This window comes from Psittacula echo, assembly GCF_963264785.1.
Source record: "Psittacula echo genome assembly, chromosome: 2".
NCBI classification, from domain to species: domain Eukaryota; kingdom Metazoa; phylum Chordata; class Aves; order Psittaciformes; family Psittacidae; genus Psittacula; species Psittacula echo.
The window spans coordinates 86,271,423-86,289,664 of record NC_137737.1 but is presented as its reverse complement, the minus strand read 5'-3'; the positions used below and the strand labels follow the sequence as shown (position 1 = coordinate 86,289,664).

The window sequence follows — 18,242 nt, the reverse complement described above, 5'->3', positions numbered from 1 at the left end:
CTTCATGCCTCCTTGGGCGTTCCACTATGCTGGGAAGTGGTGTCAAATAAAGCAGCATAAGGTAAGGAGGGAAAATTTTGTATCTCAAGGATATTGTGCCTGCAGAGCCATTCCAAGATACTTTCATTCTGATATCTTGAAAAAGTCCTGGAGATAACATTTAAAATAGGAAACAATCTTGTTTTTCATATGACTGTAAGGCTACAAAGGTTGAACAGGATCTTTGATGGCCTGTATACCAAATTGGATAGATCACACAAACATTAAAAAAAACACAACACAAAAACAAACAAAAAAAGACCCAACAGAATTTGAAATACATTTTAATAAGGTAATGTGTGGTTTGTGGTGTTGGGTTTTTTTTGTTTTAAAAGCCTGAATAGACATTCTGAAATATGGTATGTTGATTTTTTTTAACTTCAAAACAAATTTTAGAATACATTCTGTTTGATTATTTCTGAATTCTCTTTGCCATTTTTTGTGGCAGCCTACATTTCATTCAATAAAAATAAAAAGCAGAAAATAAAATCATCTGTTTAATATTAATTCTTGAAAAAAATCCATCCTTTTGAAGACTTCAGCTTATCCAGCACCATTTATTTCAATACATAGTTGGTACAATAAATACCTAATTTCAGCAGGCATCCAGTTTACTTTTTTCAGTTTATGCAAGTAATTTTGACATCCCGGGTTTTGATTGGATTTTTTTTTCTGCTTGAATACTTAAACAGTTGAATTTATCATCTATGTGGAGAACTTCGATGTGTAAATACGTAATATACATACAAATCTAACATTCTAAAAATGTGGCTGCATGTATTTTGCATCATGTAGTGAGTTTTGGAAAAAAAAGGCTGTTCATGACCTCCTTTCTTCTAGAAGGGATAACTGTCATTTGATACAGGAATGATGCCAGAGAACAACAATAAAATTCTATTTTCAGGTTCCTGCAGAAGCCTGTTCTAAGGTTCACTGATCCTTCATGTTTGTCTTTACACACATTTAATTCTTTGCCTACTCTTCGTTTGTTATAATCTGCAAATATCCTTTAGTATCATGTAATTACTTGAAAAGATCCAGCTTGTTTGCTTATTTGACATCTCAAGGCCAGATTTATGGGATGCATCATGATCCTTTTTAAGATGTGAAGTCTCATTTTACTTTCAGAAGAATATTACCTTTGTGTCAGAAGAGCCAGAATATTTCTTTTGCAGTGCAATTGAGATCTGCATTCTGTCCCTATTAGTATATGTATCAGCACAAAAGAATTTGTCAATAAGGATTTCATGGTATGGATGACCTCTTTTGTTTTCATAATTAAGTACCTAAATAGAACCTAGACTTTATCAACAATTTAAAGGCCACCTGAGGGTACTGTTCTTTGCAAAGAAAATCTTGCAAGTATTTGCAGATACATTTTTTGCTCCACCAATTTTTACCTTCATTGTTTTCTAAAAGATTTCCAAATCATTTTGATACCATCTCATTTCTACTCTATCTTCAGCCGTGATCTTAACAAAACATGTATGAATCATTTTTATCTGTGACAGCCACTGTCCAACCAGGACTACTCTAATTTTTTATGTGAATGCTTACTGACTGCTAATAATGCTAGCTATCATTTTCTGATTTTTCTATAACAAGACTGTCATCATAATCATGTTCCCCTGCTTAATAGCATAGTCTTCACTGAGGCTGCATGATAACATTAAACCATCGAACCATATTGAAATAGCTCTTAATTTATATCAGATCAAATGAGATAGGCCAGTGGAGGCTTTGCTGTAGTAATAATGCCATAGATTTTTTGATAAAACATTAACAATATTAAAAAGAAGTAGGGAGAGCTCCACAGAAATGCATTCCTCCTCATTTGTCAACACAATTTTCATGAAACCAGATCTACAAAAATACTGATATTCCAAGAATGTTATACATTTCCATATAGTTCCAGTTATTTTCATTGATGGGATATTTAAAAAAAACCCAACAAACTCAACTGGGTTGGCCTAGTTGACTGGGCCATTTTTGATAACCTGATGATGATTTGATAAACTTAAGGCATGTTATAGTAGTAGGCTGTTTTTTCTTACGAGGCTGAATGCATGACATAAGTACAAGTTGGTAAAAGTTAGGATGATCCTCAATTGCCCATTATTGTTAGTGAAATTCTACGCTTAAGAAACCATGTTAAGCTGCAAAACTGTAACAGTGTTTGATTTTTGGAATTAATTTCTACTAAAGCCTGAGAGTAAATAAATAAATCTTTCACTGCTTAAGGCACTTCATTAGTTTTTCCTGGGACTTTTTATGGGCCACTTTGTTGGGAGGGCCATGTAAGTTTGATGAAATATATGTCGCATATTGCGTGTTTGGGATTTGATTTCTGTGGTGTCTGGAATTGTATTTGAGTGGCCAAATAACAGCCTTGTAGGGGTGATGTACTATGCTTATTTTGTCTCTTAAACCTGTACTCCAGCAGGACAAGATGCCTATTGTTTCTTTACCTCTGTGTCCTCTTGTAACAGAATGAATATTACTGTAGGTTAGACTTCCTGTGGAAGAACAAGTTCAAAAAAGAGCGGGAGGAGATTGAAACCATGGAGAACTTGAATCGGGTGCTTCTGGAGAATGTGCTTCCAGCCCACGTAGCTGAACACTTCTTGGCAAGAAACCTGAAGAATGAGGTCAGCCATCTCTGTATATCCTCTGCTCTGTAAGAAAGCAGCATATGATGGAAATGCCACTTAATGCTGATTTGAACAGTAGGTCCATACAGCGAGATTATAGATTTACAGTCACTTTCATTCCCCCTTGCCTACCTGAAAGGCTTGCTTTACAGTACTGAATGCACCTCAGTGCCTTGAAGTAAAAAAATACGAGATTATCTTAAATGGCAGTGCACTTTGCCTTTCAAAGGAGGGTAAGAAAAGGGTGAGGAGGAAGAATGGGATGGTTGAATTAACATATATTTAAATTAAATCATATGCATTCAGAAACTTTTTCCTTTGTGAATAAAGTGGAGTTGCATCCAGGTTCTGAATTTTCTTCTGGTGACTCGAGATCTTGCTTACTGGAGTGAAAATTAACCTTTTCCCTTAAACTAAAGTGGCTATGTTAATTCTGGGAAGAGGTTCTGTGCACTGAATCACCTGCTTACTTGCTGCTTGTGGACCCAATCCAAGCAACAGAAAAGTCAACCAGAAGTTCCCTGTTGACTTTGGTGGAAATAAGATCTGCTCCTAATATTGCTTTAGAGTTTTAATAAAACAAAAAAGGTTAGAAAAAGAAAAGAATTTAGTAGTTCTAGAGATTGTAAAAGCAATAGTTTGAATTACTTGTGCATACCAAGCAACTGTTCCAGAACTGACAAAAGAGGGGAGATGGCAGCTTTAGGGATTAATTTTCAGTCTCTCGAGTCAATAAGGGTAATGTCTTCCCTTTCACTGTGGTTTGCATTAAGCACTACTAATCAGTACTTTGAATCAGTAGTTTAGTGCTACCTACAAATATTCATTTGGTAGCTAATATCGAATAAAAACTGCTGTGGGGTTCCTTTGAATCCAGTGAAGACCTTGGCTGGAAGCCAGTTTGGCACAGCTCCAGTTCTCAGTTCAGGCATTAAACACAGCAAACCATCAGGAGATTGCTTTCTCATTTATGTGCTATTCCATTTCAGCTCCCCAGCAGAGCAACACCATCTGCTCACCTTTGTATTGGCAACTGGATTTATATTGTCACCCCTCAAGATTCTTAGGTTGAAATAAGCTTCAGTAAATTAGGTGAAGAACAGAAATTGTAATGTGCTGAGCTCTCCAATCTGTCATGTCAGCTGAAGTAAAAATGATTTGTCATTATTTTAGTGGCATCCATAAATTAAAAAAAAAATTAATATTTTATTAAAAAAAATAATTAAAAATCTTGAGGTTTATTTCTTATTTTGTTTATCTTCGAACACAGTTTTTCAAAGAGGGAAGAACCTTTCAAATCCCTGGAAATATTCAGGATTATAAGCATCTGTCGTGTCCTCAGATTTGTTTCAAAGTCAGCAAGAATGTGTTGACCCTTAAAGGACATTCTGTATGTGTGTATGTGTATATACCTAAGAATACATTAAGACAGATCAAGCCTTTGTTTTCTTTGTGTGGATATTTAGGTCAACAGACACTGAATTGAAATTTGTCCACATTTTCCTTAGTTGCAAACACTCGTGTTGATATGGTTTTATGTATATTCTTTTTTGTTTAAACCCAATTTTGAGATGAAAATTAATCTAATGGATGAATAGTCTGTTTCAGAATACTACTTCTCTTAGAATTTTATGCATGCAGTTCAATGGAGAAAAGGGAAGGCAAAGTGTGCTGCTAAAGAACAGGCAGCAAGGATGAAAGGGGAAAATATGAGTGGATAGATGCTAACTGAGAGTAATGTGACTATACTTTTAGATGACCAACAACGGTCTTTTCATAGCAGGATACACATTAACTAATGCTGATATGGGAAAAGCAAAGTTACTTCCGAGCAAACTGTAATAAAGGTTTGTTTGCTGTACCAGAACCTCTGGAACTGAGTTTCCGCTTATAGTCTTCATGCTGGGTACCAAACAGGGCTCTTCCCAGTTGACAGAGAGAAAGATAGGAACAAATATAAAACTAAAAGCAGAAAACAGGGCAAGGATTAAATATATCTGCACCTGGCTTATTCAGCTTTTTCATTTATGTTGTTAGCATCCAGATCCCCTATTAGTAAAAAGGGCTCAGGAGCTTTTGTGCTGCTAGCTAATTGACAAGCACATTACTCAGCAAGAGCAATCCTGTTTCATCAGCTACAGGTTAGAGCCAGCATCCTACTTAGCACAGATATTCTGCCCCAGAGAAGCTCATCACCATACCCTTCCAAGAGGTGCAATGGGAAGCATTTCCCTCCTACATTCCGACAAGATGTCGAAGCACTAAAGAAGAAGAGAGGACAGTAACAAGAGCTAACCAACAGAAATTCAGATGTTATCAAAGGGAAAAAAAAAAAATAAAAATTAAAAGGGATTGACTGCAGAAGAAAGGATGGTTTTGGTTTTGTTGAGAGAAGCAAAGCTGTTCCTTCCTGGAATAGTGTTGCATTTAATTTTCTGATTAAACATTTTGGAGAGTACTGTTTCAGGAGAATTACTCAGGAAAATGAAGACACTCAATTGCCACAGTCTTTACTATTAAGAATGATCAAAATAAACTAGCTGGGAAAGCCTACTTTCTCTGACATTTATTGTGACAGCCACAATTACTACTCATCTGGTTATAAACAGTGCCATTTGTTGTTTCCATGCTGCTACTATGCTATAGAGCATTAGTGGAGGTGGATATTGCCCCAGTACTAGACAGAAAGGAAGAGAAATGGGGCACTGTTGCTGAGCTTCAGCATATGACAATTGTTTATATACAATCTGTTCAAGTATTTTTGAGGTGGAGGAGAGGAAGGAGTGATACCTCTGGTTATAGAAAAATAGGATTTGTGTCTATAATTCTAATAGTCAGGCATGACTGTTGCATTTCTTACATGTTGGTTATCCCCATACTGGGTGGAGTGCCAACAGCATAATGCACACTCATCTTCCTGTGTCACGACAGCACTTCTGTTCGAAGCTCTGCTCCTGCCTTTTGCTCAGTCATATTTCTTTTCCTGATGACTGTGCAGTGTGCAAGTTGCCATGATTTATTCTGGGCAACATTTCTGCTTTCAAGGAGGACAGCAAAGGCATTTTCTAATAGCTAATTAGGTCTTCTGTTTAATAAGATAGACTGTTTTTTTCAGTGACAATCGTAGTAAGCATCGTTGCCACCTATCAGCAGTCCAGTCAATTGCAAGGCCCTGGCAGTATTCAGTGTTAGATACTTCAGCAGAAGTTCGAGGAACAGCTGAAGCTTAATGTGCTATTTGATCCTTGTGTTTTTACCTGTAAATGTAAGGGTGTATTTTGCTTCTGCAGATGCTTTCTGTTCACTTCCTAGTTATGCATTTTTCTAGTATTCACATAAGCATTCAGGTGTTTAACCCTTTAAGCTCTTTCATGTTGTTGAATAGTAATGAAATAAACATTTATTTATCTTGTATGTAAAATATTTTTCCTTATTCTACTTTTAAATGTCCTGTTTATCTTCTGGTTCCTCTATTATGAGGTGATAAAAGCAAACTATCTTCTACTCTCTCTGTTTCATATTATGCAGTAATATCATATGCCTGCAGCTCTGCTAGTTGGTCTCCTTTTCCTGTAAGGGTTCAGTTGTACCTCCTGAAAGACCTGTATTCTTATGACTTGAAGTTTATTCTCAAATAAACCTTTACACGGTGCTAGTTTCCAAGTACTATTTCAGATATCTGAAATATATTCCAGTATCTGAAGGGGGCCTACAAGGATGCTGGAGAGGGACTCTTCACTAGGGACTGTAGTGATAGCGCAAGGGGTAACGTGTTAAAACTTAAACAGGGGAAGTTTAGATTGGATATAAGGAAGAAATTCTTTACTGAGAGGGTGGTGAGGCACTGGAATGGGTTGCCCAGGGAGGCTGTGAATGCTCCGTCCCTGGCAGTGTTCAAGGCCCGGTTGGATGAGGCCTTGGGTGGCATGGTTTAGTGTGGGGTGTCCCTGCCCATGGCAGGGGGGTTGGAACTAGATGATCTCAAGGTCCTTTCCAACCCTAACTATTCTGTGATTCTATATGGCAGTGTCCCAGTATCACCTCTGTGCCTAGATTTTGTCTTTACAACCGGAATCCCATCCATAATGTAATTCTGGCATGTTTTACATTCTCAGGATGCAAAATCAGCTGGATTCAATAAAGCAAATAAAACAGCTGTTATCTCATGTTTATCTGATGAATTGAAACCAAATTTTTTTTTACCAATTAACAGAATCCCTAGGACAACAGAATTATGTATTATTGTGTACTATTAATTTGACTGGATTTAATTTACCGGATTTTTCAATCTAGTAGGAATCTGAATTTTTTCTTTTTTCTTTCTTAAGTATTTGTTACAGATGTATACGATTTTATTTTGTCAGGTAAAGTTTCAAAATTATCTGTAATAATCCATGTTTTGAATATTAATTATCTACATTCTGCCATAAATAATGTTGTATCTCCCTCCAGTCTTTTATATAACATTTTATTACCAAGGCCCAATATTTGTGATGCAGTTCTCTTTTAATAACCAGCCCTGTGTTTGGCCTGAATTCGTTCACCCAAAATTGAAATTAAGTTACAAGGAAGGTGACTTGATGAAATAGAAAGAAAGCCGAGTTAACCACAGAATGTAATCTCTGTACCTGTTTTGCTAATTTGTCTGTGAAAAGCACTCAGCACATCAGATCTTGACTTTTGACTGTATGTATAGTCAAATGTTACTGTAGCTTCAGTGTAGGCATGCCTGAAGTAAGTATGTGAAGCAAAAGGCAGAGTGCAAAAGCTAAACATTTCCAGACTAAGCCTGTTATTCTTCTTCTACTGCTTCAATTCACTAATTTCAAGCTTACTTGAGTATATCTGCAGCAAGTCCAAGTGCATACATACTCAAGACAGCCCCCAGTGTATGTCACTGCAGTATTACAGAGTGGAGCTGGTTTTAAGTGTGGGAGACTGGAGCAGAAAGTGATCATTTGGGGCCTGAGCTTCTGAATTTCTTAGAGTCAGAGTCATCCTGTAGAGTTTCAGGCATTCCTCTTGAGTGTTTACATTGGAAAAAATAATTACCTCTTTAGCCTTTCTTCCATAACTGACTGAGAGAAGGAAATTCTGTCTCAGGTGATTCTGCTCATCTGGCATTAAAGTTACTTCCCAGATATGCACATCTGCTGTTCTGACAATATAGATGGACATAGGATGACCATGCTTTCAAATTAAATACATTAGCCAGGTATTCAGTTAGGCTTCAGTTGCATAAATGCAGTTGACGTCATCCAGCCAGAGGGGTTCCCTCTCCCCTCATTTGATTACTTCATTATATGGATTAAATTATATGTTACTTTCGTATTATTATTTAACATTTACTTTTAACATTATTATATGGATTAAATTTATTAACCAAGTGTTGGTGGAGATGGATAAAATAGATGACAGAAAAATATAATCACAATGTTAGTTCTTTATGAAAAATTCTTTTGGCAGGAAGATACGGGAGATCCAGAACTCCTTTGAAGTTTAGTAGCAATCTGACTATGGACTCATTGGCTTGGACATTTTGTTTAGTTGCTTTTCATTTGCACAATCAGGTCACATTAAAGTGATACTGATTTTGTATATATGGCTGTAAGCTGGATGTCAGGTACAACCAGCTCAGCTATAAGAATACAAATAATAAAGATGAATGGCAATGATATATTCCATCTGCACTGCCCAGAGGCATGGTGGAGCTTCAGTGATGCTCTGGTTATGGAATCCCTAGAGAACAAAGGAGCAGAAAAATCTAGTGAAAATCATCCACCTTCTCTGACTGAATGGGCGGTGGAGGGGGGTGGTCATTTTTAACACCAGAATATTCCTATGGAGCTGAGGTGGTCACAGAAGGCAGTGGAGAATCTCACATAAATAAGTTCTAGTTCAAGTGACTTCTTTCCCTTTGCCTCAGTTCCTTGTTATAGAAACGATAATTATTTTGTCCTAATGGAGATCTTGTTATTTTTGGTTAGGAACTATCAGTCAGGTTTGCATTGCATTATGCATTTGTAGTGCATTCACTTTGTGATTTTGATTCAGTTTGCTGGTTATTACAATAACGCAAACAGCTAATAATAAATTAGATATTCTTTTACAAAATATATTTTCAGACATACAAGCCAGACCAAATTCTTCTCATAAGAAGCCTCAGAAATGGGTCCTATCTAATAAATTACTGAACATTTTATGTTCACAGAGTTAATGTTCAGGAGGAAAAAAAGTAACTTTAAATCACTAAAATATTTTCAGCTGTATGTGTTGAGTCTGTTTATACACCATTTAAAATTAATACATGCAACTAAATGCAAAAAATACCCAACCACCATCTTAAGGCATTCCAACCACTGCAACTCCTCCCTTTTCAGAAACTGGATACTGCATATTATTAATAAGGAAATTTTTATTTAGAGCTGGGTATAACAGATTTTTTTCTCTATTCTGTTTTCTTTTGGACAGGATCTCTACCATCAGTCGTATGACTGTGTCTGTGTCATGTTTGCCTCTGTTCCGGATTTCAAGGAATTTTACACAGAATCTGATGTAAATAAGGAAGGCTTGGAATGTCTCAGGCTGCTAAATGAGATCATTGCTGACTTTGATGATGTATGTACTTCTAACAGCAATCAACATATGGTTTCAGTCTTAATAACTTAGGGTATGCAACAGTAAGCAAATGTACTTGAAAGAGAGAGCTGTCAGAAAAGAACTTCTGTGTGCCTAGTCACATGGAAATTACTTAACAGGGAGTATTAAAGGAAAAAGAGGTTGATGTGAGATAAATCAGATATTGAGCTGACATACTCAATTGCTTTTGATTCACTGTAATAAGAATCCTATGTGTATATCTGATGAAGAAATTTTTGCCCTTTAGCTGCAGCTCATGAGGCAGTCATATTACATGCCATATATCGACTACAGTTTCTAAATACTACTGCCTAAAGTCAAGTATGTAAATCTATGTCCCCTAAAATGATACAGCTTTGCGTTACACCTGATCTGTCTCACTATACAGAGCATTGATCAGTTGATTACATGAGCAAGTCAAAGAACTGTGTAAGTTCTAATATTCCATTCTCTGAAGTACAGAGTATGACTACAGATGGACTGTGAAAAGGGTGTATGTAAAGGTCTCAGTGAGAACAGTATGTTTCTTAAAGACATTAAGGCCATGCTATGACTAAGAAAGCACAGTCTGGATTTGTGGATATGCAGCTATAGAAGGTATTTTAGCTGCAAATCCATGTGGGGAACATTGGAATGTCCACAGCAACCTGGGATATGAACTAAAATCCTTGGATTTTAGTCCTGTTGGCATTGACTGTCCTGTTGGTGTGGAAGAGATGCTCACTTTTGGAAGACTGCTTATATCTTAACTGTTGTCACACATGGTGACCCAATTCCAATCTCAAATGAGTGCAAAGCCTACTGACTTCTAACAGCTGTATGTATAATAACATGAAATTTATTATTATTACTATAAATTTAGTCCTTTGTAATGAAAAGGGACTAAATTTGATTAAAATTAAATTTTAGCAGACAGACATTCGCTTTGCTTGGAGGCTGTAACCATTGTTTTATCCACCCTTAAGTCCTTCATCCTGTATGTATTTGTGAAGCCATTTGGAGTCTATTAAGAGACTGTTCTAAGAATTGATGGTCTAAATGCTGTTAGAGTAACAATGCTGCTAGAGTAATAAGACAGCTGATCTGAATAATGAATAACCATCCTTGTTTTACAGTTATTGTCGAAGCCAAAGTTCAGTGGAGTTGAAAAGATAAAGACCATTGGGAGTACTTACATGGCAGCAACAGGACTGAGTGCCACACCCAACCAAGAACAGTGTCAGGTACAGGAAGAGGTTCTTGGTTAATAAAAACCATGTTCAAATGAAGGCTAAAATTCTGTTCATTAAACTGCAGGTTATGTATAATGTTGTGGCCTAGGTTTTTTTTATATTAGGATAGACTGTATTGTTGTCAACAAGTGTATGCTTTTGCTTAGTGGTCTCTCTGAATTATTGCTTTTCACACTGTGGTTTCAAAATGCCACCTCTGTATTTGCTAAGTCTAAAACAGGTCTTCTATGCTAAATACAATACAGAATTTTATTTCTACATGCTGCAGCAGAACTGGATTTGTAAAGTGTGAAAACCACTGCAAAAATGAGTATTTTCCTTTGCAAGCTGGGAGGGTTTAGCCATACTAACCACACACTTGTAGAACCTTCAGGCTCAGCACTGAGAACATGTTCCTTTGTTCCTAGCTTACTTAATAGGGTAGGATTGGGAACTGCAGTCAGTCAAAATGAAGTTCATATAACTTTTAAGCAAAAACCTTGCTTTTGCCGTGATCTTTAGAGTACTACCAGTTAGTGACAGAGACAGCAATTACGAATTAACACATTCTCTGCTTAGAATAACTGTGGTCTTGCCAAACTCATGTTCCTTCTAGACAGAGGCAATTAACACCTGAACTATAGACCCTAAGGACCCCGAGGACAAAAAGACAATGAAAAAAAAAAAAAAAAGAGCAAAAGAATGATTCTAAATTAGCTCTGACATTTAATACAGGGAGGTGAAGGGAATGAATTAAATACAGAACTGCAGACAAGATGAGAAGACAGAGGAGCTCCCAGTCACGACTAAAACTAGTGTGTGCACAGCAAGAAATGTATCATTTCAGTTATTTCCACAAACTGTGAATCAAGAAATCCAAGTTTCAGTGTTCATTTGGTAATTTAGTACGCATTTGCAAAAGAAATCCACCAGGATTTAGCAGCTTTCAGTCCAGATACCTGACAATGCAGATACCTCCGTACTTAGTGTGGCAGTGACTGACTGCTAGGCATACTGCTGGGAACTGCCCCCAGCTTCAAACACCCAAGGAAGACTAAGTGCTTAAGGACGGGGTCTGAATACATGAACTGAACAGGAAATCGTCTGTCTTAAGTAGGAGTGAACACCAAAGGAAGCAGACTTAATTCATCTAAACAGCTGCTCTGGCAATTACCACTACTGTCCCACCTAGGCTGAGGCATCTACTCCATGAATCATCTCCTGAAGTTGTCATCTGCCCATCTCTTCTGTCACTTTATCTCAAGAAATGAGAAAGACTTGGTCATTTCTTATAGAGATGAGTCCATCTCTTATGAAATAAGTCTCTTGTCAGGGGCCTACTCTGGGCTGTGGGAGCCTGAAAATCAGCTTTCTCCTTGGCCTGCAAGGACTCAAACCAGTACTTAGAAATCAGGCTACACTGTTGATGTATGAGGAGACATTAAGTCTATAGGTTTTATAAGTGGTGTAAGCTCTGAGCTATGAAATGAGGGGACAGAGGATGGGTTGCCTTCTTCCTTTCTTCCTCCTGTATTTTATTCATTTTCAGGTCTATTAGATTCTCAGAGATGTTTGCTTTTCTACCAGATGAGATCATTAGAGAAACTCTTAAAATTGCGAATTTCACCGGTTCTTAAGCATTAACTAAGGTACTGAGATGTGCAACAGTGAGAGGGAGAAGTCTCTGTGGGGCTGTCCACAAATATCATTTATTAAAGGGCATAATATAGACGCAGACACTTAGATAAAATTAATGAGCAAATCTTAGGCACACATAGCTATTGAGTGCCTGTGGGACTAGGTAGCAGCTAATCAGTTATTTGACAATCAAAACATTAGATTATGTATGCTTTGGACCTATCACCTCTAGACTGCCTGCCTCTGTAAGTAAAATGTATCCTGGTCTATTGGCCATTGTTTGGTCTAATTAATGCTGGACAGGGCACCATCTTTTAGGACGTCTCTGAGGGTTTAAGTGCTTTCAAGTGTTATGAATATTTTGGTTTGTATTCTCTAAGGCTAAGGGAAATGATTTTACTCTGCTTGTTTGGCTGTTTAAATCCAGGAACCTGAGCGACAGTACATGCACATAGGAACCATGGTGGAGTTTGCATTTGCCTTGGTGGCAAAACTGGATGTCATAAACAAGCATTCATTCAATGACTTCAAGTTACGAGTAGGTATGTATCACAGAATTTTTATAAGAATATCATAGAGGAGAGGGAGAATTCATTGTGAAGTATCAGCTGATTCAAGTGTTAGTAGAACTGACCAGAAGTGCCATGAAGGTGAATAGCACCATCTTTACTCTGTCTGAAAGCAGCCTACATGGTATTGCCCATTAACCATGGCTGCTATTGTTGCAAGGCGTGTTTCAAGGCAGGAATCGGGAAAGGGCGGTATTCCTAACTAAAGAGCAATAGAAAAATATGCTCCCATGGCTCTGAATGGTTTTATGGTAACTCCATAATAATTATTCTAGCTATTGTTAACCACAGAATTTTTTTTAAGCTTATCAATACCTAAGGACACAAGAAGATTCTGGACAGGGCTTTACAAAACCATATAAATGGTTTTGGAGAGCAGGAGCTGTAAGGTGCCAGTGAGGCTGGAGTTGAAATATTTTAGATGCACTAAATTCAAGTAAGCATACAAAAAAATGCACCCTTTCCTTCCCAGTTTTAGACAAAGGGGGGTTCAAACTTAAACAGAGGAAGTTTAGATTGGATATAAGGAAGAAATTCTTTACTGAGAGGGTGGTGAGGCACTGGAATGGGTTGCCCAGGGAGGTTGTGAATGCTCCATCCTTGGCGGTGTTCAAGGCCAGGTTGGATGAGGCCTTGGGTGACATGGTTTAGTGTGGGGTGTCCTTGCCCATGGCAGGGGGGTTGGAACTAGATGATCTCAAGGTCCTTTCCAACCCTAACTATTCTATGATTCTATTTCTCTCTGTTATTCTGTGGTTATTGACAAATAAGAGCAAAGATGACTAGTTGTTTATCTTTGAAAGGGGTATCCCTTATATTTCAGCTTATAATTGCTTCTACTTGTTCATCATGGTATTTAAAAAAAGAAATAGGCAGCTGCAGTAAGCCATGGAAAGGATGATGAAATAAATGTATTCAAAGCTGGTCAAGAAGCATATGTTCTGAAATGTTTATTTCCTGATAGCAGTACAGCAGTTTTACAATGCAATATGTAACTTGGAAAGTGTGAAATGAAAGCATTAAATTAATATTGGAAACCCATAAATCCTGTAAACATGTCAGAAGTATTTGATTTCCAAGTTATTCTCCTGTCCTGTATTTTCCTTGCTGTGCCACTCGCTTTTACTTTAGGCTGCTCCTTTCATGTTTATTTCACAGTGCCACCCAGTGGCAAAACTTGCTATCTTCTGACTCGAAATATGTGTTCCTTAGAGCACTCCTTTTTTCCAGTCGGTTTTGTATTCCTTGCTAAAGTTAAAAAAATGAGAAAGGAAATCCAAAGTATACTTCCTTCTCAAAGTGTTACAGAACTTGACGGGTTTAAAAGAAACATGTAGAGAGACCATATTTCCATACAGAATAAAAGTTCTCTTCTTGCCATAGAGGACATGCTACATACATACTTTTATCAGCAATGTCAGTACAGATAAAGAGCTACTAGGAGTTGGGGATGAATCTGCAAACTGAGTAAAGCAATACTGACTCCTTTAAAGTGGGAATCACAAAGAAAACTTTCTAGGGGAAAAGTTTCCCACTTTAAAGTGATTTTTAAAGTGTTTGCTATAGGTTCCTGAAAAGTCAGGCTCCTCTGCTTCATGAAATGAGGAATGTTTAAATGTACAAAGGAACGCAAGCCCCGAAATGGTACTTTTGCCACCTCAGTCCAATACAAGCACCACTGAAATCTCCGACTTCCCATCTTCACTTCTCCACTTACCATCACCACCTGACCATGAAACCATCTGATACCCATGGCAATTACAGCCACAGAAACGTTTGAACCTCTGACAATATCCCCACTGAAACGACTTAAGCCCGAACCACTATTTGTGAAAGCCTTCCTCAGCCAGCATCTAATCGCAGAATTGCTGTAACTCACTAGAGGTCTCAGATTTCAACCTTCATTTTCTGCGAGTGCCTGAAATGCTAGTTGTGCCTTAGGAAGTACACAGCCTACTCTGACGCTGTCAGGCAAGGGAAAGGAGCACCTAGATTATATTTCAGGTGTTCCTCTCCTTCTGTTAGCTAAAGTACTTGATTTATTAGACAAGTTCAGGTAAGCTTTTGCAGCCAGTTTTGCACAGGCAATGCTTTTTTCCAGAACAGAATAAAGGCTGGACATGTTGTTTTCCATATAGCTTTACGGTTAGAACATTTGTCTGTGTTGTAGGTGAACTTAATTTGGTTCTTCTTTTGGCTGAGGCTGTTCAAGCATAAGGATCCCTCTTCCCTGGAGAATCCTATGAGACCAGGTTGTAGGATACTTTGGAATAAGATATTCTCTGTCTGTCCTGCAGAACAGTTATTTGCTGAGCAGTATTTTCCTTTTCATGTAATAATTAAATGTCACTTTGGATACGAGAGAAAGAGACAGATGGTATCACCCTCTGTTAGAGCATTCACCTGGACTGACAGTACTACTCTTCCAGCCTTGCCCCAGTAAACATTCACATGTGTCACGCGAAAGAGACCTGCACTAGCAGCAGTGACATAGAGCACCACATCCCAGAAATCCTGGGTGACCAAAACGCATTCCAAAGAGATATGGGTAGAAGTCTCCTTGAAGGACGGGGGATCTGAAACTGGCTCTCCAGCCCCTGAGGTATTACTCAAACCACCAGAATGGTTCAGAAAAGAGGTAAAAAATTTAAAGTCACCTCCTGCTCATCGTATTTTTGTAGGAAAGTCCCACCACACTGCCCTAATTTCTGGATCATGGCAGAGTGTATGCCATGCACATCTCTTCGATATTCTCCACTAGCCAGCTTTGGCTACTCAGCAGATGGCTTTTGTGGATTCCACTCCTAGGTCCCTAGTGCTTTATACACATTGGATGATCTGAGGCAGAAAGACACACCCATGGCCTGGTTGTTAATGCAGGGTGTTGCAAGGCCTAGAGTCCTTTTGTGCATTTAATCTCAAGCACTTAGACAAACATTTATCAGGTTATATTTGGTATCCTTTAGGGTTTGCATAATGTCCCCAGTTTTCTAAATTTAACTGCTACAGTCGCTTTTTCCAGGGCTTCCAAGTGGGCTCATACTGTGATTGCTAGCCCATGCTGCCATGTCACATATGATCCATACTACATGAGCCATCTCTGAAATGCCTCCCTGTTCTACAATCACACTTCCATTTTACTGCACGGATGTATCCCTAGTGGTGGTTTCCATCAAGGAATTAATAGAAGTCAGTTATGATCCATTGACATGGAGATAATTTTAGAACTCCAAACTACTTCCTTGTCCAGAGTTTATTTCTCACTAGGTCTGACATGGCTTTCCTGCTCATCTAACTTGGCTTTTCTGCTCATCCCTGTAACTAGAGTTGCAATTATAGTATATTTATTTGATGGATGGTTAATGATAGTGCTTTTGATTTTGCCTCCTGGTTTCCTTCCCTACTAGCAGAGTACAACTCTCTTCCTTTACAAACATAACATAGGATACAAAATGACTGCAAGATTAAAAATGGCCAGAGTCTAATACTGGACTGTACTATGGTGTTCTTCACCCTTACAATGTGCATTTGTTAATAAAGCAGTTGTGAACAAACTGTTGTTAGCTTTCTTCACTATTCAGCATGGGCTAAATACCATGTTTATTGACTTGGTATATCACCAGATGCTCTGTGCATCCCTGTTTGATGGATGTTTGTTCTTAAGTTCTGATGTCTTCCAGGTATCAACCATGGACCTGTAATAGCTGGAGTAATTGGAGCTCAAAAACCACAATACGATATTTGGGGCAACACAGTAAATGTGGCCAGCAGGATGGACAGCACTGGTGTCTTAGACAAAATACAGGTAACTTTTCCTTTTGTGCTAGTATTTATCTTAATCTTTTGAGTCTGACGCTTAAAAAAACGCCTATTTGTACACTAAACAGGTCTGTGTTTTGAAGCTAAGGATGCCTACAAAAAAACATTACCTACCAGCTGTAACTTTACATTTCAGAAGAATTAGACCCTGGGCAGGAAACTAAAGAATTAAAACAAAATTATGGGCAAAATGGGAAGAGAAGCAAAACTTTGTCTTAACCCTACAGAGGAATACAGTGGAGGACATCATGGATTGGCTAGAAATGCATCCCTAGGTTAAGAGGATGATTTGAGGGAAATCACAATTTTATTCCGCGGATTTTTAAACTCATAAAATACTAGCTACCTTATGTCTGAAGGGCATTGCTGATGTTATTTCTAAATAAAGTAAATGACCATAACTGTTGTACATTGAGTTAAATCCATAAAGTGATCATGAAACTTCCCTTTCAGTGAATCATGCTGATTAATAATCTTTATATATTATTATCTGTATAAATTATAGACAGACCTTATAGAAAAGACCTTCAATTTACTAACTTTCCAGTGATTCCATGTGATGGATCACATTTTAAGTATCTGCCTCGTATCCTGCCCTGCACTTTGGGATCCCAGCATGCAATTGAGAGCACTCTGAATCTATGATTAAGACTATTCAGAACTAAATAATGGAAAAGTAAAGTTACCAAATGTGGTCAAAACTGAAAACAGAAGGGATGCCAAAGCAATGACATCTACAAACAGTTGCTTGTTTCACAAAGAAACAGAGTCTGAGACAACTGATGCTGTTGAACAACCCCCATTCTAGTGGCCTTTCACCTGAAATGGCAGAACTGCCTGAAGTTTGGTTCACTGTCAGTTATGTGCGAAACTGGCAACAGCATCTCTGACACAGATGCTAATGTCTTAATATCACTTCATTCACACAGCCTTAGCATTTGCAAAATGATGGGGAAGGTTGGGTCTACTGGAAAGGAAAACACCTCCTGAAGTTGAAAAAAATTCTATATGAGGAAGAGTGTTGTCCATAGTGCCATTTGTATATCTACTGTGTTTGCAATCCTAGGTACAGAAATGGTTATACCAAATTTGATACCCGATGTAAGCAACTAAAATAGGCAACAGACTATTTGAAAGCCCAGGTGCTCAAATCTCACATGAGACCCTTAAAGGCCTTATAAGCATTATAGCAACCGCCTTATAATTCCTCAGAACATATGTTCTCTTCACGCTGTGGAAGAAGATTCTGTTTTGCTCTGTTATCAACACTGGTTCTATTCCTGTGTTGTTGCAGGTTACAGAGGAGACAAACAACGTCCTGCAGACACTGGGGTACATGAGCACTTGCAGAGGAATAATAAATGTAAAAGGAAAAGGAGAATTGAAGACATACTTTGTACATACTGAAATGACAAGATCCCTTTCACAAGGGAACGTGGCATCTTGAAGATGCTTGTACGTGTCATCAGTACCATATTTTCAGGAAAGTATCACGCACTTTTTAACTACATTTTGGCCCTTAACATGCGTGCTATTTTCTGGTATGTGGCACTTATTTTAATATGGCTGCAGAATAGTCCCATGAGCCATCATTTTGCACCTTGATATTCCTTATGTTCAAGGACAGTTGCGATGTACACTATAGGACTGGAAGATTGTACTGCTACTTGCACTGT

The 18,242-nt window shown here is 38.0% G+C and overlaps 1 protein-coding gene across 1 annotated transcript in view; it reads left to right on the top strand.

Moving 5' to 3' along the window:
* The window catches only part of ADCY2 (adenylate cyclase 2), a gene marked incomplete at both ends in the record, with an annotated part of 213,469 nt that extends 195,456 nt beyond the window's left edge, over window positions 1–18,013 (top strand). The window contains 6 exons of the mRNA XM_080611585.1: window positions 2,529–2,687; window positions 9,162–9,308; window positions 10,445–10,552; window positions 12,606–12,720; window positions 16,428–16,552; window positions 17,861–18,013. Coding sequence (XP_080467711.1) covers window positions 2,529–2,687; window positions 9,162–9,308; window positions 10,445–10,552; window positions 12,606–12,720; window positions 16,428–16,552; window positions 17,861–18,013 — 807 coding nt within the window. The remainder of the gene's footprint in view (window positions 1–2,528; window positions 2,688–9,161; window positions 9,309–10,444; window positions 10,553–12,605; window positions 12,721–16,427; window positions 16,553–17,860) is intronic.
* Window positions 18,014–18,242: the final 229 nt, after the last annotated feature.